The 22,237-nt window shown below is 43.0% G+C and overlaps 2 protein-coding genes and 1 pseudogene across 4 annotated transcripts; 1 reads left to right on the top strand and 2 right to left on the bottom strand.

Moving 5' to 3' along the window:
- Positions 1–592: 592 nt before the first annotated feature.
- Positions 593–699, bottom strand: LOC137603270 (U4 spliceosomal RNA; annotated as a pseudogene).
- Positions 700–848: 149 nt separating this feature from the next.
- On the top strand, positions 849–1,791 carry tmem126a (transmembrane protein 126A). Its single transcript, XM_068326136.1, has one exon. The coding sequence runs from the start codon at positions 1,056–1,058 to the stop codon at positions 1,668–1,670; it is 615 nt and encodes a 204-aa protein (XP_068182237.1). The 5' UTR covers positions 849–1,055; the 3' UTR covers positions 1,671–1,791.
- Positions 1,792–2,211: 420 nt separating this feature from the next.
- Positions 2,212–21,059, bottom strand: LOC137602982 (ras-GEF domain-containing family member 1C-like). 3 transcript variants are annotated; one of them, XM_068326132.1, is made up of 14 exons: positions 20,742–21,059; positions 10,341–10,556; positions 10,039–10,161; positions 9,737–9,874; positions 7,239–7,460; positions 6,043–6,117; positions 5,664–5,765; positions 5,037–5,139; positions 4,870–4,949; positions 4,680–4,775; positions 4,483–4,578; positions 4,233–4,356; positions 4,059–4,131; positions 2,212–3,980 (listed from the first exon to the last, which is right to left on the bottom strand). In XM_068326132.1, the coding sequence occupies exons 2-14, from the start codon at positions 10,548–10,550 to the stop codon at positions 3,956–3,958; spliced, it is 1,467 nt and encodes a 488-aa protein (XP_068182233.1). In that variant the 5' UTR covers positions 10,551–10,556; positions 20,742–21,059; the 3' UTR covers positions 2,212–3,955. The 3 variants fall into 3 exon arrangements, with proteins under 3 accessions (XP_068182233.1, XP_068182234.1, XP_068182235.1); XM_068326133.1 differs by having other exon boundaries at positions 10,341–10,552; XM_068326134.1 differs by lacking the exon at positions 20,742–21,059 and adding an exon at positions 11,353–12,289.
- Between the last annotated feature and the right edge of the window lie 1,178 nt (positions 21,060–22,237).

The raw sequence follows: 22,237 nt of genomic DNA, 5'->3' as shown, positions 1-22,237 counted from the left end.
TTCGACAGCCAGGCACACAATAACAACGCCCACTCGTTTGAATGGGTACTTGTGCCCCGGGGTTAGTCTGTCAGGAACCACCGTTCACGATCCAGATCTACGCTGCCAAACAGTGCGACGCTTAAACTGGTTTATGGTTCCAGTTAGCCACTCACATCTAAGGTAAGATGAATTGGCTAAATGTTGTATTGTTGATAGTAGTTTTACGTCAGATGCAATGTTATTTCCCTTAATAAACATGTTATAAAGTGTGAATTAAGAACTACAGAGACTGCACTAGGAACTCACGACTATCCTGTCAAAACCAGAACCCTTTGACAGGATGGTTTACTTTTCCAACAACTCCACTAGACTTTACTGAGCACAGAAAGATACCATGACCTGGATGAATAGCTTAATGGACATTGAGTTCGTTACTAACCTTTAGATTGTGAAATACCGCCTATCAGCGTTCCCTCTAAACTGCGCGCCTGCGCAACTGCGCTCTGCTGTCAGTCTCAGCGCACAAGTCTATGCTGCGCACAGAGACGGGACTCGAACCCGTACCCGCCTTGCTGCGGTGACAGCACTGCCCACTGCGCCACCCTCAATGCATTAATCAATGAATTTAATTTGTTGTGTATGTGAAGTTTCAACTAGCAACTAGCAATAATCGCGCCTCGGATAAACCTCATAGGCTACGATACTGCCACTGAGGCAGCCAACTTGTGTAAAGTTTCTCTCTTAATGCACTTTTCTTCAATATATTCTCGTATTTCGGATGACGTAAAAACATTGTGCGCTCTGGGAAAAATACATGAATGAAACTCAAACGAGAAAGAAGTGTGACAGCGGAGAATTTTTTTTTTTTAATGTACAGACTCAATCGCGTTAGGGGCGTAAGGCAGAATTGCCTGATAGAACTTACTCGGGGTGAAAACACCCATCTTCATTGCATTGAATTGTGGGTAAAACATGCCCGCGCCCTGTCCTCACCTAGGAGTCCACCATACATTGAACTGGACAGAAGACGATTCTGGCGCCGTGAACAGTGGAGGTAGTTCGGTAACCCGCTCATGATGTCGGACAGGACGCAGGGCACGGTCGCTGGAAGTGTGACGAGACAAATGATTGGTGAAATGTTGTTGAAAAATCTTCAGAGACTTCCTGACTTAGACCAGAAACACTTTCAGTATGGACCTTTTCTTCTGGGGGGAACCGCCGGTTTGGCGGGTTTGATTGCTAACAGCTTGTACCGCAGGGCCCTGAACGTCACACAGGCGGCCATCACCTCCAGCCTGCCGATGGCGATGTTGCCCTTCATGACCACAGCTACTCTGTACACTGGAGTGGTGTCAGGCCCACTCCTGCATGGCGACCTCAACTGTCCGACCTGCGTCCTGCTGCGAGGGGCGCTTGTTGGCTTGACGAGCGGCGCGATGTACCCGATCCTCTTGGCCTTACCTGTGAATCTTGCCCTCGCCTTCAGGTACGACAACATATTAAAGCTGGAGAAGGGCAACACGTTCCGGTTCTGCGTGGACATCTCCATGCCGATCGTGAAGAAAATGCGCGGAATTATTTTAATGCAGGTTCTGTTCGGCACCTACCTGGGCTACATGAATTTTGAGTCGTACACAAAACTGGTCCATATCACATTTGCCCCGGACAGGGAAGAACTCAATGACTGAAATGTTCTGAATTAAAACTTCTGTTCATAGACCTGTTGTCACATGTTAATCATATTAACTGTTATTAAATGCCTAAGAATTTCTTGGAGAATAAAGTGAGTGCTTGTCTAAGATTTTTATACCCCCCCCCCCCCAAAAAAAAAGTTTTTCAAGAAATTAAGCTATATTAATAAAGGGTCTGTAACAGCTGCTAAAATACAATGAACAGAACTAACTCAGTCAGATGCAGTTGGATAACTATTCAGTGTTAATTCTTTACTTCTAAGTTTAGTATATAGCTTCATTTTAAGGAGTTTATCCTCCAAATAAAATGTTAGTTGGCTTGGTCTTTTCATAGCTCAATGAATAAATCATTAGTGACTTTAAGGCATTTTTGTGAACTCTCCAATGAAATTGTTGACATTCAAGAGAAAGTGATTGTACATCAATGAAATGTCACAGATGGTTCACTATTTTGAAAACTGTGAATTCAGTGGTGCACAGCAAAAAAAGTAACAGCAACTGATCAATTGAGCATGGTTAACTTTTATTAAAAGGCCTTTCAACAACCAGTCACACATTTTTGCAGTGATGTTTAAGCTAATATGTGTGTCCGCTCAGCCTCGATAACCATGAAAAACACTGAATGCATTTCCATCCTTTAAGCAGCTGTTGTAGCAAAACTTTAAAGATGGGCGATGACATCATTAAAAAGAGAACTGATGTTATGTACGTGGTTGCCATGGAAAACACACTTTCAACACAGGCAATATCTTTATTAAACATGTCTCCAATTTGGACAGGTTTGACTTCAAGTCTCTGCTATATACTCTTAAATCATCAGGGGAATGTGTTACAGGAAAGCACGTTTAATGATGACACATGGGAGGGATAAAGAAAGTTAGTCTATTGGAAGAAAAGCTGCTTTTTAAAAACACTGACATCACTCGAAAACAGAATATGAATGTTTTTTTTCTAAAATCTTATGATTAAATATTTCCCCAATATCTCTCCTCTCTTCCCATCACCAGCCTTCAGAAATGGCTCCCAAATCACGACAAAATGGTCAAAAATAACAAAAGCTCAATGACTCCCACAAAACAATTAACAACACATTTCAAGTCAGAGGAACCAGAACTGTCTTGACAAGCAGTGATTCTTATGGCACAAGTTTCCTCCTCTGTTTAGAAAATCATCTGATTTGTTATTATCCTTCCAAAATAAGCAAAAATTGGTGACAATAAAAGTTTGTGTTGTGGGAATAATTTTTACAAGGTGGATACGCTTAATGCCCCTTTGAAAATACCTGTCATAGCATGCTGTTGGACTTCATATTCATTAAAGAAGGGAATAATAAAAACTATGCATCTGTCAGCACAGAAATCTCCCTAAATATAAGAGACAACTGAACATCAGTCAGAGAAAACTTCCTGGATAGCAGAAAGATGATAGGGTAAACATAACCTGTACACAATCTACACCTGGCCTCATGACTTGACCTATACTTGTCTTGTGTTGATGGCACAATAAATTCAAAAGAAGTTTACACTCTTGAAACAGCTCATAACTGCAATCTTATAAGTTCCCTAAATTAAATAGAATAAATAAATATACAAGAGATGAACAATAAACAGGTTCATCCAGTTGTTCTTGTGCAAAACAAGACGATGACAATCAGAACAGACGAGAATGGATCGGACTCTCAAACGCACAGAAAGGGAATGAGATGTACTGTTAAAATGCTCAAGGCATGTCCTCTTGTCTTCTCAGATATAGTTTCCACTCCTTCAGGTGACCTATAAAATGTGACAGCTGATATGGGCTAGCCAGCGCCCTTTTCATTATTGTAGGTTTCATTACATTACGTTAAGAGTAAAGGAATAAAGTGAAATTAAATACACCAACAATAGTTTGGACTGAATGACTGGAGAAAAAAGAGGAACGGAGCAATACAAAAACGACAATAGCATTGGTAGGAATTTCATTCTAGAAAATGGTTTTCCCTGTAACTGTACTTTCTATGGTAGTAAACATGTCTTCACAGAGTAAACACATTAAGGGAGGGGGCAGGAGAGGCTGTGGCCCTCCCTCCTCCCGACATACTGTACCTCATCACTGATAGCTGTTCTCCACCTTCCTTAGCTTAAACTGATGTTTTATTTGTTCACACATCTTGATGAATCCTGTTCATCGTGGTCATTATTTAAATCAGCTCAATATATAAAAACACCTAAGTACCAGCTAGGCTCCTTCACAGTTCATTTTAGTGCAATGGGAATGAATGCTCGGTCACTGGTGGGAGGGCCTCATGTCTTTCCCAGAATGTTGGACCTGAAGAATAAAATATATGTTTATTTTATGGTAATTACCCAAAATAGCATCTCTCATTTGACAAGTCATCGCCCTTACCTGAGTGCTTTCCATCTGTCCTTCTCTACCTGGTTCTCTGGGCTCTCACTCTCATAGGATGCAAGGTAGAGTCCTGGACAAGAATGAAAGAAATAGTTGGAGGCAACTGAGGAGGATTGAAGAACATAAGATCACAAATACCTGAGCAGTAAAGTTTGAATTAGATCAACTAACCGTCCTCGCTGAAGATAGGGGCAGTCTGGAGGTAGTGTAGAATGGTTCGATCCTCTTCAAATGGGCACTCCACCTGTTTCCATGTCATAAACTCCCCAACCTGCCGTGCCAGCTCCATAAATTTCTAAGAAACCAAACACATGAGTAGAAAATTTATTTTTATTTATTTCATTTATTTAGTTTATTTTCTTTTCAGATGCTTTAGGATGGTGAAAAGAGGGAAGGCCATGAGAGAAATAGACTGGCTCGCCTCAAAGTTGACATGACCATTGGGCAGCCGGTTTGCACATCCTTCATTCAGGAAGTAAATGTCTTTGATCAGTAAACTGAAGAAGGGAATCACAATCTGAGGAGACAAAACATACAGAAAGGAATTAGATGATATAAAAATAAATCCAGGCCAGAACTCTTTCAGAGTAAAGGCACTGATCTGTCTTGAAGACTCACCCTTTCTCTGTTGCTGTTGGCGGTCTGAGAGCGATGGGCTGCCCCCCTGAGGGCAGTCCTGTAGTTGTAAAAGTTCCCCGTAGGATCCATCTGATGCTGTCAAAGCAAATGGCAAAAAGCCACAAACCATCAGCTTCCAGTTATTACCTTCCTGAACTCCTCAGGGGCTGATTTGTTGGACTGTATTTACCTCCAGAATGAAGAACTTTGCAGTCTTGGCTTTGCCCCAAGTTTTCTTCAGTCGTGACACAGGACTCATGTTCATGCCAGCTACAGGAGGTAATTGATTTTAGGCATTAATACAAATCAGGAGAGTCTCGGCAATCGTATTCACAGACATCACAAGATGAGACTCACAAATGATCGCCATAAGGGAGTTGAAGTTGCCAATGTTGAAACACTCCCTTGCAACATCGATGAAGAACTCTATCACCTGAGCCCTCTGCTTCTTCTTTGCTGGCTGAAAACAAAGAAAAGAAATTTTCAGTTTAATGTTCATTTTATTTTTCAAACTGATGGTGTTCTGTCTTGAGTTGCAAGACGTTTAATTGTCCTTGCAATGGAGTGTGTAATATCGTTAATATACCATGAGGAGGCAGTGTCCGACTGTAACACTTAAATACTCTGCTGAATTTGTGTTAAGGAATGAAATACGGCTGCCATGTTAATAAGTAGAAAACGTAAAAAACAAAATGAAAATAGAATTATAATAAATAAAATTAATAAATGACCAGACATATACACATTCTAAAATACTGATTAAAATGATGGTGCTGAAATTTTACCACAATGCTTTCGAAATAACTATTAACAGACCAACGGTATATAACATAACGTAATAATATATATACAGTAATATAATTACTACATTATAACTCTATGTAACTCTGTATTATAACTCTAGTTGTTATCTTATACAATGATAAAATACCTAGAGTCTGATTTTTGCTTCTTCAGTCCCTCTAGTATGAGCATTGAACTCACCATGCAGATCTCAGTAGCCACCAGGTAACACAGTCTGTTGAACCACCTGACGTAGGCTTCCAGGTTGGAGGTTTTCTTCTTCTGATCACTGAAGCATGGCTCCTAATAACACACACAGAAGAAGTGCAATAAATGAAGAGCACAATGGAAAATCATAGAAGACAGATGTGAGTGAGAGTAAATGAATGAGTGATGATGAAGAAGTAAAATGTATAATAGTTACATATAGAGAACTGACAAGGCACTTTGGTTGACCTTTGTATGACCCTTGATCAGATTTGAGAGTTTTTTTTAAAAACATAAGAGCTTTTTAAAAGAGAAAGAATTATAAGGTTTGACATGGGGTAACAATTCCACAGAACAGTAAATATAACCTTACCTGGGTTCCGTCCAGCGGGTCTTTCTGAACAAAGGCTTGGACAAACTCCTCCGGTCCGATCTGTCTCAGATGTTCCTGGAAAAGAAAACACATACAGTCACACCGATGGGGAAGTCCTATTTATAATTCTTTCATTTTAGTGACAGTAGACAATCAATAAAGAGAAGTAATGACTCACTGGTGTGAATCATCAGAGTCATATTTCTTTAAAGTGAGATTAGCATCCATATTTACCTCTATTAAAATACAACTGTGCCATCGTGAGGTGCAAATCACAATGATTCATCTCTGCTAAAAGCAACTCAGTGATATATCCCACATGATGACAGCGCTGCTCATGCACATGTGCACACACACACACACACACACACACACACACACACACACACACACACACACACACACACACAGAGTGACTGAAAGCTCAACGGCATCTATTTTTAATGACTATAAGAACCTTGTTAAATTATATAATAAATAAATCCCTTTATGTGTGCATGCTTGTTTGTCTGTCCTTTTCTTTCCATATCCTTTTGGGTATGGGTGTGTGCATGTGTGTATGTCAGAGTATGAAGCTGTCAGGTCACATTTATCTAAAGCAGTTTCATCCCTTTTGTTCGAGGCCCCAAGCAAATCTCTGACTTCTGGGGTGATGTCACCATTCAGGCAAGGGTACAAGCATGCCTACGCTTGCGCGCGCGCACACACACGTACACACACACACACACACACACACACACACACACACACACACACACAAGACACTCATGGATAGACTGAAGACACCAGGCATACAATGTGAGGTGAGGGATGTCTGTTCATGTATGTTTCATTGCATGATCATCTTTTTAATTACTCTGGGCAACACCATTCAGCTGGGAGAGCTGGCCAGCAATGTTCAAGGTTAAACTACAGAAAAAAATTCAAAATACAAAAATGAATTTGCAGTTTTACGCTCCAGCTGCTTCCCCTTTGTTATTTCAGTTATTTTCTACCACCATCACATCTCTTCATCCGTTTCATATCCTTATTTGGGTCTTATATAATTCATGCCGTCCACCCATGCTTCATTGGCCGAAGCTCTTGTCTCCATATAACACACACAAACCCCATCCTCATCCATCCTTGATATCATCTCTTACCCTGACCTCTGACTAACCCTCACTCTTCCCTCCCCCGTCCTCCCCTCTCCTCACCAGCTCTACGTGGGTGAGCTGCTGTGCCAGTGTGTATGGGTCGTTGCAGATGGAGAGCATGTCCTTCTGGATGGGTGGAGGCTTGGTTTTGAAGGCCATCAGCTTGTCAGAGATGGAAGAGGCAGTGATAGAGACCTTGACGATGCTCTCTTCCCCCTGGGTCATCAGGGCCAGCTTCTGGCTGAGCTTCTGCAGCACCTGGTTCAGGGTTTTCCAGTAAGCCTGAGGGGGAGAGGAGAGCTGTCAATAAATACATGAATAAATAATTAATCAACGCTTTATATATCAGTCATTGAAACATAAATCATAGGATCTTACGGGTTTTGGGTTGTGATTAGAGTTGTGATCAATTTAACGTATAAGTCATTAAGAGTTATTAATATCAGTTATAATTAAACAGTTATTGCTCCATGGTCTTATTATATATCCATACATACTTAATAATTTAATGTGGAGTTTCTTTCACAGAGCTACAGCTCAAAGGATGATTTTATACATTTTACACGAGACATAAATTTTTCAATCCCCATAGTTGATTATATATATTGATAAAGTATGTTACTGATCAACTGTTTGCAATCACTAAATACTGCAACAGCTTAATAAAACAGATTTACAACTCAAACTGTTCTGTTTACTGACGGCTGTTTCAACATGATTCAACCTCTCGAGGAAAATCAGCTCTAGTATGTTGTGTCCTTCAGACACAGCAGACACGTGTAGACCAACACCAGCTTCTGCCAGTGTTCCTAAGGAATCTCCCGTTCTTCATGAATAACACCCTTTAGCACTAGGTTTACATGCTGCCTTCCCATTCAGGATCCAGGACTTCTTCTGACAGCAATCCTTGGAGGACTGTAAGGTCAGCTGGGGATCATCGTCCATTTGGAACACCCGGACACCCCAAACTTCAGTTACCTCATAGATGGAGATGTTTCCTTGCATCATTTCCTGATATAGAATAAAATAATCTCACCGCTGACACCCTGCAGGTTTCCAGTGCCCGAGGAAGCAAAGCAGCACCAGCATTACTGAGATGCTGCTATGCTTCACTGCAGACAGGATGTTAATTTCAGAATACACTTCCACCTTGACTAACTGCTGGTCCATTGTACCAAAAAAAGTTATAGTATTATTTCTTCGCGTCAGAGAAGACCAGCCCCCAATCCCTGGAGCCTTCTCTAGATGGCATTGAGCTACTCCAGCCTAGAGTCCTTCTGCTTTTATGTCAGCAGCAGTGAACAGCTTGGAGTTTTGGCTCAGAAAAATATTGTAATACAAATATGTGCTGTTATGAACGTGCTATTCAGGTAGCTGAACAATTCTGAGGCTGCTGTAGTCGTTAAAGTAGTCTTTTGTGCTGAATGTGGGGAAAAAAGACAGCATTGAACATTTCCAATTGTTATTGTGTGATTTGGATTTTATAAACTGCTTTCTAGAATAGGATATTCAAATGAGCTGTGTGCTGCGTACACCTCGAGGAATCTGTAATGATCTAATAATTTGATTTTAAGTAATAAAATAACACTGAATTGGATCCTTTTGCATAATGAGGACATTTACCCTTCAAGTCTGGCAGTACTTATGCACCTCATTTTGTAAAATGTATTGCATCTGTGGAGTTATCTTAGATTTGCTCTCCTTGTTGATTTATAAATAATGAAAAAAGAAATTCCCACATATGCAGAAACAAATATGCATAAAGTGGTTGTTGTTTTGGCCTGTGTGGTTTGTTTCTGTTAGCTGTAAGTCTTTAACATCAAGGTTTAAACAAAAGAGATCTTTTTTTACTGTTGATTGTGTGTATGATGTGTGTTCCTCTGCCCCTCCCTCCTCATGACCGGTCACAGAGGCTTCTCGGTCAGTCTTTCTCGTAAACGACCTACAGTCACAGCTCCCACATGGATGTACAACCCCCCGCCGTGGAGACAGCAAGCTGGAAATAGCAACAAATCCATCACCACCTGCTCGTCCCCTCTTTCTGTCCTCTTTACCTACATCCATTTCTTCTAGCCTTCCAGTCGGACTCCATCAGCTCCATCCTCTCCATGCCCCTGTACCCCATCCCCCATTTTTTTATATCCATCTTCCTCCCTCGGTTTCCCTCGAGGCTGCAGATAGAGCCACTCCTATGATATCCCTCCTTCCTCCCTTCTCTGCTTTAGCTTCCTGTAATGCGAAATTGTACGTAAGTAACTGTGGCTACTTACCCTGCACTGACACTCTGACTCCATCCATAACCCGAGAACAATGGTAGTAGCTTCAATTGAATTTCGTTCCCCATCAGAATATTTCTCACTGTAGCTTATAATGGCAATAATTGCAACATCTACACCATGGATCAGAAGCAGGAGTCTTGGCTCAGATTTTAATTCTATAGAAACTGTTCATTTTAAGACTGGCTCTTTATATTGTGTTTTTTTTTCAAAGTGATCTTACATTTGTCTACATACAGTATGGAAAAGCATTTTAGGCGAAGGCTAGTGTTACTGATGTACCTCATCACATGAAGCTATCCTGTGGATGAAGTCTTTAAGGCGTCCAATCATCTTCTCATCCTTGAAGTCAGTCGGGAACGTCTCTGTCCACTCAGTCAGCAGCTGCAGAATCTTCGGACCAAATTTACGCACTTTAGCCTGAAGTTGTAGGAGCAAAAAAGGTTTAAGCCTACATTTGTTATTAAAAAAAACCTAAACACTCATGAAATCACTAATCGAGAGCCACTCCTTCTTCTCCCGTGTTCATTCGCTCACGCATGCTAACAGAGGAGTTGTGTATTTTTTTGTGGTGCAGTGCTGACCGTATCAAGTGGGCTCTGGTCCAGCTGCTGTTGTTTGATGCACAGCTCACACACCCTGGCCAAAAGCTCCGGAGGAGAGATGAACAGACGAGCGCTCAGCAAGAAGGTAAACACGTAGGCTTTCTGCCAAAGGACAGAAGGAGATGTTCGCTAAGTTACCACCATTACATCGATGGAAAACAAAATGACTTCATGTAAGTAAAGGAAGGAGGAAAGCACTTAATCATCTCATCAAAATCACTGCCAACATTAAATGAAACGGACTTTATGACGGACGAAGTCTGTAGAACACATCCACGTACCTCGGGGTAGTAGTCGGCAGTGGGCACCAGGTTCTGGATGAGGGTGTCGAGGGAGGCAGAGGTGATTGGAGGCCCCTCGCTCAGGCAAGCTCCGGGCCCCGGGCCCTCCTGTGGGGCCTCCTCCTCCTCCCCAGGCTCAGCGCCAGCCAGATGGGGGCTGAAGCCGCTGGGAGTGGTGAACATGGTGCCTGAGCACACAGTCTGGGGCATTCCTGTCTAACACACACACACACACACACACACACACACACACACACACACACACACACACACACACACACACACACACACACACACACACACACACACACACACACACACACACACACACACACACACACACACACACACACACAATGAGGGACGAGGTTTGGGTTCTTCAAGTATATTTCTGGTCATGTTTGTTATCCCCACTGGTCCATTCTACCCTGTGAAGCTTTATATTCAGCCTGATATTGAAGATGACCTTACTGAAGTCCGAGGACACCCTGACGTCACCCACAACCAAAAGACATGTGGGTCACTCTGCTGTAATGGAGAATGGTGCTACTCTGACCTGAAAGTCTTTGTCATTAAGAAAGCTTTGGGTTACATGTTTAAAAAATTTAACATGTTCCTTCCCTCAGAGGACAAACATGCTAAAGTAGATATAATATGGCAAAACGGTTGCTTTCTTTGGGTCCTCAAAGTATCACCACTGGTAGTAGCTCAGTCCATGCATGCGTATGTGTGTGTATGTGCTCCTTCCTTTATGTGCGTTTATACAATCGAGTGCAAAAAGAATTTCACCACTGGGGATGAATAAAGTTCATTCATTCATTCATTCATTCATTCATTCATTCATTCATTTTCTGCTGCTGAATCCGCTGTGGCGGGTCACAGGGAGCTGGAGCCTATCTCAGCTGGCATATGGTTCAATCTCAAATTCTACAATCAACAGGAAATAAACCTGATTCAGAGAATGTATCTGCTCTACAATGGAGACATGAAGACAGATGTATAAGATATTCACCTCATTTTTTCCTGGGAGGTTGACGAAATTGAAGAGAAGATGGGTTATGGGGAACCAATTCTAATGTGTTTTGCACCATTATTCTATGATTCACAATCAAATGTTGCTCATAGTAGTGCGTACATAGATTTTTAATCTGCTTTGACTGTCTCCAAATCACTCATTGTCACTAAAGACGTTGGCAGCGCTTGGATGCCTTAAGGCACCTTCAGGAACACAAATCCTCTCTTCCTGCAAGAGTCACGAGAAAGACAGTGAACCTGCTAACACATGCAGGACGTTATTTCTGATTTAGACACGGTATATTATACGAGTTACTGCACAAGCCTGATCACAAATACACACACAGATTCTGACAGAAATACAGCAGGAAAAGGTAAAGCGTCCTGTTTCACCCCAAAGGTGAAATGGTAAAATGGTTTTAAAAAGTCCCATCAGTGTTAGAGAATGAATTGAAGAGGCCAAATGCAAATAACTTCCTCCATGTGCTCAACCCTCAACCACATTTCATGAAAATCCATTGAGTAATTATTGTGCAATCTTGCTGACTGTCACACCAACAAACCCCACAGAAACGTAGACTCCTTAGAGGAGATAAATAGGTGGAATGAAATATATAATACATTTCCAGAGTAGAAAGACTCCTAATAAAATCAGATTAAACATGTAGCATGGTTTAGCAACCCCTGATTATCTATCTATCTAAATGGAAAAAAACAAGGAAAAGTCCTGGTTTACTGTGATCATTTCACCCTCTGCTGACCTTCAGGTTCCCAACCCCCTTTCTTTCCAATCAGCAATCTCCACTGACTGTCCCCAGTGCCCCCGGGTCATTGGGGTAAAAGGTCAAGCCCACTCTAGCATGCAAAGGTGCAGCTCGTGTCTCAAATTTCCTGTGTGGTGGCTTTGGCTTTCCTTTGTCCTCCCTCTTCTATTACTCGTGAGCACTTGTTTGTGCATTTGTACACACCTACAGACAAACACATGGAAACAGCCGGTCAAAAGATGGGGAATGTGGAGTCTTTCTGAGAGGCACATTTACAACCTTCCTTCTGACACATCACATGATGTCTGGTTTGTCTGCTGCTAAGAGTTATAATTACAGCATCAAACAGTGAATATGGGATTAAGAGATTCGTTTACCGGTATTGTAAGGCTATGGAACAGTGTATTTAGAATGTGTAGCACAGAACCGCTTGATAGTACAGGATGCATCTAAAATGCTGATCACAGCTCTTTTCTACTATTAAAGTGATTGTCGCTGTCTGGTCCTGGTCAGGGATGTCTGGGTTGTCCTTGTAGTGACCTTATATAGATTGGATTACAACATGCAGCAAAAAAGAAAACCGACAAATCCAGGGAGCCTCTATGACGACGACAACACAGCGGCGATGAAGAATAATGGAGACTGAGGAACTTCCTCTGCGGTGGAACCAACAGGAAGACAAAGTCTCTTCAGCTCTAAGAGTGCTTTGACTACGTAGAGTTAATCTCTGAGTCATCTCGTGCAGACAGACACACACACACACACACATAGACACACACATGCTCCTTTGTAGGTGTGTTGTTATTCATTATGGGAGTGACTGACAGTGTTATTCTGCAAGACCACATCACTAAAACCTTCCTCTTTCTTAAGGGTTAATCTTCGCTCCTTTTTTTTCTACCAACTTCTTCCTCCTCGGCACTCTGCCCTCCTCCCTTCAGCATTCCCTGGGTTGTGATTCATCACCTTTAAATATCTGTGGTCTATAGCATGTGAGCAGATTCCAGCCAGGTAGCTCCTCTACAGACATGAGCATCTAATCATAGACCAGTCATCGATGTCTCTGGATGACGCAGTTTGCCTTGTCCTGCCAAAAAAACTGAACAGATATCCCTTGACTCAGCAATAGTTGGGGATGAACGCTACAAATTATGAGATGAAAAGTAACTGTTGGCACATGGAAGCAGAAGGGAGTCAGCCCGCCAGATCTTTATAGTCCAGTCTTCATATGTGCATCACTTCCATTAGTGGCTACTAGCATAAGGATGCTTAAACAAGAAGTCGTTACCCTGACGCAGCTATTCTACGTCAGTAAAACACAACACCACATTAGCTCAAATACAGAAGATGTGGTAACAAACTGTACCAAGAACTTGAGAACCAAATTTGTGAACATTTTCATAAAACCCCACTCAGACCTTTATTCTGCCCGCCATTCTGTTTGAACACAATGTCGTAACTGCAGAAAAAGAACAGCACCAAGCGGAGTGTGCCGGTATGTCAGAGCGACCATGGCATCATAGAACCGTTTTCAGGTGTGTAACATGCCCCAGATTTAAATGTGTGGTAGCAACAGTTATTTGAAGAACAGAAACAAAAGATAAGGACTGAACTGAAGGGCTGAACTGGAGCGATACCGAGACATTAGCTTTTATGCTCCCTGTTGTTTTGTATGTAAGGTTTACTAATTAATTTTTTGTAACCTCTTATCTTATCCACAGGGCGTAAGTTTTATTGTCTGTGTGTGTAACTTTGGTGAAAGCCATATGTTGGCTACCACCTTTTCCTGCTGTTGTTTTATGTAGTAAACTAGAAGCTCCTGCTATAAGGACGACTTCAGGAATCACCAGTGGAACTGCTGTGAGTTTGGAATCAAACACCAGACGCTGGAACTGATGACTTTACCTTCAGTTGTTTTTCAGTATTTCTTGCATCCTCAAGACTGTTCATGACCAACCCAGTGAGTCTCATGATTACATGATGACTAAAAACTGAAAAGAATAGCTGCTTCCAAGAATGTTTGGATTCCTATATTTCCTAGATTTGCACATCAACTTATGATTACCTCACTTAAACTCTGGTCTTTGCTATAATGTTAGCAGGAGTCATTCACAGCTGTACTCTATGTACGAGTTGTTTCCATACCTCATGATACACCCTGATCACCCCGTCCCTGACACACTTCATCAGCGCTGCATTAAAAACTCAGTGAGAAACAAGCAGCTAAGAATAGAAGAGAGTAGAACTGTGTGCTCTAATCCTCCTGAGAGCTCCAGCTACTAGCCAACAGCAGCCCTGTGCTTTGTCTAGACAGCCTGGGTAGTGTCACTGTTCAGGTTCTTACTGTGTGTGTGTGTGTGTGTGTGTGTGTGTGTGTGTGTGTGTGTGTGTGTGTGTGTGTGTGTGTGTGTGTGTGTGTGTGTGTGTGTGTGTGTGTGTGTGTGTGTGTGTGTGTAGTCTTCATTCTATCAGGCTGTTACCTTTGTCATTAAGGGAATGGCCTTTTTTAGTCAATCATGATCGATGAATGAAACAACGACATTTTCCTGACACCTGCTAACTCCTACCTACTTTCAACTCTTGTAAAACAAGTTTGTCCACACTAATAGTATTATTCCACCGACTAACCTACCTATTTACCTACCTGTGTGTTTGTACGTGTGTGCGTTTGTTGAGGAGATCAGTGATAACACTGCTGACAAATCAGTTCTTTCGGTCAGAGGTTAATGGATGAGTGTGAGCACCACGGGAGACAAGCCCTCCATTAAGACTGAAGAGGCAGTGACTGACCTCTGGGGTCGGAGGGGAAGCCTTGAGGCTCCACGCCAGGTCAGGCCCTTTGAAGTCGCATTAACAGTGTAGTTGTTCATTTCAAGTCTTTTTGCCAGATCTGTTCCTAAACCAAAGGATCTTCCGCTGATGCAAGGTTCGTACTGTTCATATCTTGATGAGCAGCTGTTCATGTTTGCTGTTGTTTAAACAGCAATGGAGGTAGAGCGGAGGATCGCTGTGGCTCCGCCTCTTAGCTGTGTGAGAAGCATCAAACTGGAAAGGAGGCAGGACTGAACGTGGGTGTGGCATTTAAGACAAACAATGGGAGGCTTAAACACAGCTAGTAGCTGTTAGCAGTTGGCAGAAAATGAACTGAAAGTGTTTTGTTTGGGAGACAAAACTAGGCGGGATCTCCAGAGACCAACCACCGTACGACAGGGAAGATAAAACAGGTCGTGCCGGATGGCATCGGCGATGTGTTAACAGTCATGTTTCTTTTGCATTCAGAATCCTGCCAAGCTCTTTAACATCAGGCACTGGGGTGGCATTGTGGCACTGTGGATTTCTCCAATGCAAATGAAACAGGAGGTGTAGAGAACGGTCTTCACTGCAGTAAAGTGCTGCTGCTGAAGAAACTCGGGTAAAAGCTTCATCCACTCCTTACTCTGAAAAATGAGAGGTGAGGGGAAAAGATGGCAAAGATAGGTGATATAGCTGGATGGCGGAGGGGGAGGAAGAGGATAACATATCCCCCCAGGGTAATGTGCAGACAGTCTCGGCTCTGAATATTACATTTGCCAGACTCCTCTTTTCCTCCTCAGACTCCATCATTTGACTCTGCTCACTCCTCACTGATTAATTTACATACCCCAACACTTCTTTTTCCAATTTAAGATTCACGTGTAAGCTCCTTTAACACGTTACGGCTTCATCTATTTTGGGACACGTGTATTTTTGGTGTGACATAATTTTGTGTTCTTCACACACTTGAAGGTCTGCCTTTAAATATTCAACAGATTCTTTGAAAGCTGAAGCGATGCCACCAAAGACGTAATAACGGTTTAAAAGAAGTAAACACCTCATTGTCCTCCAGTCTGTCGCTCCTTTTCCCTTCCACATGTCCCCTCTTCATCCTTCCCCTCCTCCTTCATCTCCATTTCTATGCTCTACTTTGCGGTGATCCCCGTCAAGACGCCTGTACAGATGGCCCTGAGCAGCCTGCTCTCCCAGTGGGAGCTGCTGGCATGGGAGGCTTCTTGGCCTTCTGCCCCACCGTCATCCCAAGTCTCAACAGGAGGCCCAAAAGACTACTGGCATTAGCACTGAATGCCGAGGTTCAGAGGCCCAACCAATCTGGCCCCTGAGCTGCATGGTGATTTCCTGGCACTGCTTGACAACAGAGAGAGCGCAAAATACCACACATATGTCTCAGCACACACGTTGAACCAAAATCAAAGCAGCACACTACCGTCGATTAATGGCGTGTGTGTGTGTTTGGGGAGGAGCGTAGCTGCAAACACATGAGCTGATTATGTCTTGAGCATGCACACTTGCACCCACGCAGTAGTAAAACACAGGATTGAGTTTCTGTTCAGGCATTCCAGCTCCCCTCCCATTCTTCAGTCGCTCCCTGTGGCATGTGCCTGACAAAGGTTGGGAATCACACTGTGGGATCAAGAGAGACACACTTCCCAAATATGTGTTGTTGGAATCCCCCCTGCAGTCTCTAGAGGGAGGGGTCACAACAACTTCCTGACACCTGTTCCACATCCAGCGGCTCCAGCAGCCTGGAGGGAAAGCTCACGAACACGCCCTGCAGACATCATGATGTTGGAGTGGGTTTGGACACACTTGTGTGCATGCATGTGTTTCCATTTGCATGCGTGCAAAATTGGATGAACAAATGTATCTAAGTCCAAATGAAGTCAGCCCTTTGCTGTGAACGCAACCATCTGTCCTGAAGGTCTCCAAAAGGAGTGGCTCTAGTTGTTTTATCACATTTTGAACCAAAAAAACACGATATAAATTTTGTTGAAAGGAACAAATTTCACAATTTGAATTGCTAAACGTCTCAAACTGAATTGATCATTTATACTTAGATGGAATTGGAATCAGCATATTATAAAGTCACTGGCTGGAGATAAATTGATGCTTTTGGTTCTGACTTGAATGTGAATTATCCGTTATTATTATTAACTGACTTGTCTCTCAAACATGAGTCTGTTTGTCCGGTTCTGAGTGTTGAAATAAATAAACTGAATGCCTGTGATGTGTGATGATGGGTGTGAGCTGTCGATCACATCGCTCTGAGATAACTGGACCTCAGCACAGATTGACTCTTAGTGGGAAATGAAGCGTGTGTCTGAACCTTGAGTGGCCTAAATCCGTCAATCAGAATGGCCATAATGCTCTGAAAGTCATGTATTATTCATAATATTCCAATTAACAGCCAATGCTCCCTGGAGGCGAATTGGACACAAGTGATTTTGTCTCTAAATAGGTGTAATTTTGTAATTTTGTTTCGAGTGCCACTCAGGAGGTATTACCAGCTCGCCAAGTGAGCACAAGAATACGGGAAGGGAAGCCAGAGCGGAGTGATTAAAAGCATCCGGAGAGGAAGGCTGAATGAAACGATGCATACGTGCAGCAGGCTCGATAATCCCTTAAAGTTAGATTTCAACTATCCACCCACTGGGCTTTGTATTACTTCAAGTCAAACCTGAAACACACCCGCTGCAGGCTAATGACCATGGCAGGAAGAGATGCAAATCTAATAACGTGATATTTCAAATTTCATCATGGCCTCCCCCATTCCTGTTAAAGCACACCTACCGGCTCATTATACCCACAGGCAGCGGCCATGCCGGCTGGGATACTGTGACAGATAGAGGTCAGAATAACACTCAGAGATTCTCAGCTAGTCAAACGTTAACCTCATCTCAGGTACATCTGTAAAACTGAACTGAAAATCCTTCAGATTTTCCCAAAGTCTGTGAAAAAATGTCACCACAGGCAGCTGAATGAAACCCTAGAAGCAAAAGCATCTCATATGACGTAGTTACTAAACTAACATAAGCCTGCTTGACTATTTTGACAACACCTTAAATCTCGAGGGTCAAAATTCATTCAGAAAAGAAGGAGAAAACAACGTTCTTATTCCCTGTGACATTTTACTGATGTATCTTTATGCTTATAAAACTGTTTTTATTGAACACCAGCAGGGATCCAATCATATCCCAATGACTTTCTCTGACTTGGTCGGTTCATAATCATGGCTCGTCAATAGCTGCCCATCACACATCATGCAGGTGGCAGACAGGAACAGCTCAGGAGAGAAGGCATTTCTATGGAGTCAAACCTCCTGTTGGGGGATAATTAGATGCCTGTTGAGTTCCAACTACTGCCTTCTTGTCTCTTTTATTTCATCAACCCCATCCCAAACACCGTCCCATCCATCCCACGCTCACGACAGGGTGACTTCACGTGTGCATTTTGACTACTCTGACCCCTCCCATCGCCCTGTGAGTGGTAAAGCTGCCTAGTAGGCAAAGAACATCTGAAAGCCTGTCAAGTACAGATCAACACGATGTTCTGTCTAGCTTTTCAATCACATCCCCCCCCCCAGGCAGAAGGGCTGTGTGTGAGGCGTGAGAACATTCAAACTTACAGTACTTGACAATCCGGTGGCCCTGGTGAAAATGTACAGAACACAATTTCAGGAATGTTCTTATTTAGAGGGAACACCGAAGTGGTGCAAAAAGAAACCTGACATTATTTCTTTTTGACATTCTGAAACACACAAGATGGTTTCCTGAAATTTGGTGGGTGGTTTGGGCAAATACAAATAAAAAAAACCATTAAATTGTGGATCATACCCCCCCCCCCAAAAAAAAGAATTTTATTCTCTGCTGTAAGATTTTTTTGAGTCTGTATATTAGTTTCTTTGCAATAAACTGGAATTCAGTCATAGAATTCAGTCATGTCTGTAGCGCAGAAAAGTATGTGGTCTGAAACCCCCCCCCCCCCACACACACACACACACCAATAAACCTTGGGGTGGTGGTAAAGCTGTTATTGCTACCAGACTAACAGCCACTGTGTTTACCTCCCTGTCATCCAGCCACAGATCCCGCCTTCCCTCTCTTTCCAAAAATACGCACATCCACATGAAACGAAAGCGCCTCGCTCCAGGAACTCAACTTCTCTCCATCTCACGTCTGACTGATGCCTTCATTAAGAGCACACCTGTTATGCCCTGCAGCCCCGGCCTGAACTGGAGCTCTAGTCTGTCTGTACCTGCAGACTTCTCACCGGTGACTTCTGACAGACCCGTCATGACTCACGCTTGTACAGCACACCTACTGCACTGGTAGCAAGCTGTCCTTTAAATTCTATCATCAAAGGCAGCGAGGAAAGGAACACAAGCACGGCACAGCTGGAAAACTGGTACGAAGAGCTTCACTGGATGTGTATCACCGGAGGAGAAAGTCGATGGCTGCAAACCAAACAGCAAATAATCTGCATCCTTCAGGATTATTCCATGCAAGACATATAATTGGAGATTACCTTCAAATTGTTTGGATGCATTTCGCCATTTTAGGAGGAGCTTTTATTCGCCAAGCCTTTCATTTGTTTGTCACCCCTCTGCTGAAGAGAGCAGATACTTATTTCCCAGGGCTGAATACTGATGAGGCAGGACACATTTGAAGACAGGAGGGAGATGACGCTGCTGCCGAGGAGCTCCGTGCTGAGAGGGCAAGATCATGTAATGTGATGCTCCAGCCCCACGGCTCAGGGTTGGCGTTGCTTTAGAAGTGGCTTAACTGGTAATATCAACAACTCCGGTCAGAACGTCTCCCCACCCAACTGGTTTCTGACAAAGCCGGTCTTACTGTCACGCTCAGTGCATCAGGCGTATGCAAAATTGTAAGATGTGCACGCTGCTAAGGTTGCACTGCCTCAGGTGGAAGGCTGGGTTCACCAAGCCTTAGGCTGCTGTGTTGATTTATGCAGATATCCTTCAATCCCATGAATATACAGTAAAACGTCATGAGGGTGCCACGCCTGTTCCTTCTGTGCCTGAAGAAAACATGTCCTTTTTAAAAAAAAAAAAAAGATTCTGTTTTCACTCGTTGCAGGAGCAGGATGGACACACAGCTGGGAACACTGGAGAAAATCCATCCACGGAATATTTACTCGCACGTTAACACACGTTCATAATTACACACACACACACACACACACACACACACACACACACACACACACACACACACACACACACACACACACACACACACACAAAAAGCTTCAAAACAAGAAGCCGGAGGACCAACGCCTGACAACAACAGAGCAACAACATGACGCGTTCATGCGAGTTATCAGCGGCTCCTATCCTCAATCCATCAATCAATCAATCAATCAATCAATCAATCAATCAATCAATCAATCAATCGGCTGCTCCCACGTCATCCGCTGACATATCCACTAGAATATCCCGTGACATATCCCGTGAATGGGTCAGAGGAAAGACGACGCAGTGAGTCCCCTCACACGCCCTTTAAACCAGACCTGCGCGCAGCTGACTCACTCCACGCACCGTGGCGCTCCGCTGATACGGGGCGGCACCGCGTTATGTAGACGCTGGAAGGAATTATGATGTCATCACTGTTGCTAATGAAGTTCCACCTGTGACGACACGCTGTTTCGAGATACAGTGAAGATGAGGTGGGTGAAGGTTGATGGAGCGTTATAAACGCGCTCGCAATGCACTCGTTGCGCGCTCCTCGGGCGTGAGCGCAATCTCAAACACGCAAATACGGCAGCAGTGTGTGTTTTATGAGCTACTCACCCAAACTACACTTTAATCCCCATCTTTTGTCTCGATGTGGATTCGATGTGAAATCAATAGAACTGTCGCTCCGGTTATTCCCAGATTAAGCAGCCCGTTCAACTGGTATCAGCTGCAAAAGTAGAGCCGGGCTCCTCCGGACGCGCAGCCTGACAGGTTACCCGTGGACCGAACGCCAACTTGTCAAAATCTCTCGTTCTGCGTGGGTTTTCCAGCGGGGGCTGCCGGACACGGTGCGCCGTGACGAGGTGCGCGTCTGAAGGCGTGGCGAGCGTCCTGCGCCACGGAGACACCGCCGTGCTGGATGAACATCCACACGTCCACTGAGCAAGTGATTACACGGAGGAGAGGACAGGGAACTACTAACGCAGCGATCAAGTCGGCATAATTCAACTTCCGCTTTTGAATTTCAAAACAAGACACTTCATTATAATAATTAACCGCGATGGTAGAATATTTAACTAACATCAATTTTGCGCGTAAACAGCAAGAGGACGTTCTATGACGCTCGGCTTTCAATTATAAAACTACACTTGATAGACAATATTCAGATTTTTTTTTTTTTTGCGTTTGTCGGTCAAACAAATTACCGTTTAATACAATTAACTTGAGTTCCCCGCGGATCCGCTGTCCACGCTTTATGTATAATGAATACATGCGTTTCATCCAAACTGACTTTTAACTCGTCGTGATTTCAGTGACATTCGGTTTGACACACAAAATCGTGTCTGTGCTTTTGAAGTGAATACTAATTTCCGGTTTCTTCACTTGCAGCTGAAGTCGGACGGTGTTAGGTCGTGTGTCCCACCACAAAATCTATTTTGGTGTGTGTGTGTGTGTGTGTGTATTCATTTTAATTATTTTTTACTCAATTGCATATATTCAACAAAATGTGATTAAAAAAAACTCTTAATGTCGATGATATCATGACACCTAAATGTCATGTAGTGACATTGTGTGTTCTGTGCAGTGCAGGAAAGGAAGTCAAGCTTCTGAATCCTCCATTCTTGCGGACGTGCTGCTGTCAGCACTGAGCCGCTCTCACTTCTTCTGGTAGTTGATATTCAAAAGAACAACTTTGCCAGTGATATTTGTCAGTGAGTTCTCTGTTAGACAACTAGATTTCATTATATCATTTCAGAAGTGGTGATGTTGGAGATATTTGGAAGTAATTTTTAAATAAAATCATTATTTATATGACTTCAGCTGCAAACTAGTTTGCCCAAACACTACAGATAATTCTGCTCCTTCAAAATAGTGGTAGTGACACGCTTCTCCTGTGGGCTTGGTTTCACCTGGTAAACCCTTCAAGTCAATGAAAAGTTATTTATGTGTACTATTAAAGTACTGCTATAAGTAAGACTATAAATATTGCTCGTATAGGCTGTATATGATAGGATATACATACATGGTTTGAGGAAATACAGTCGATATATTCATCAGTGGGTCTGTGACCCAACATAAAGGTAAAGTCAGTACAGAAGGCAAAGAATAAA

This window comes from Antennarius striatus, chromosome 10, assembly GCF_040054535.1.
Source record: "Antennarius striatus isolate MH-2024 chromosome 10, ASM4005453v1, whole genome shotgun sequence".
NCBI lineage: Eukaryota > Metazoa > Chordata > Actinopteri > Lophiiformes > Antennariidae > Antennarius > Antennarius striatus.
This window is presented reverse-complemented; position numbering and strand designations above follow the sequence as displayed.

Bases quoted from the DNA above. Each gene is read 5' to 3' on its own strand.
- tmem126a (XM_068326136.1), top strand. From the start codon at position 1,056: ATGATGTCGGACAGGACGCAGGGCACGGTCGCTGGAAGTGTGACGAGA.
- LOC137602982 (XM_068326132.1), bottom strand. From the start codon at position 10,550: ATGCCCCAGACTGTGTGCTCAGGCACCATGTTCACCACTCCCAGCGGC. The intron at 4,132-4,232 runs GTTAGTTGATCT...ATTCTTGTCCAG, and splicing joins CCCTATCTTCAGCGAGGACG to GACTCTACCTTGCATCCTAT. The intron at 3,981-4,058 runs GTAAGGGCGATG...TTTATTCTTCAG, and splicing joins GACAGATGGAAAGCACTCAG to GTCCAACATTCTGGGAAAGA.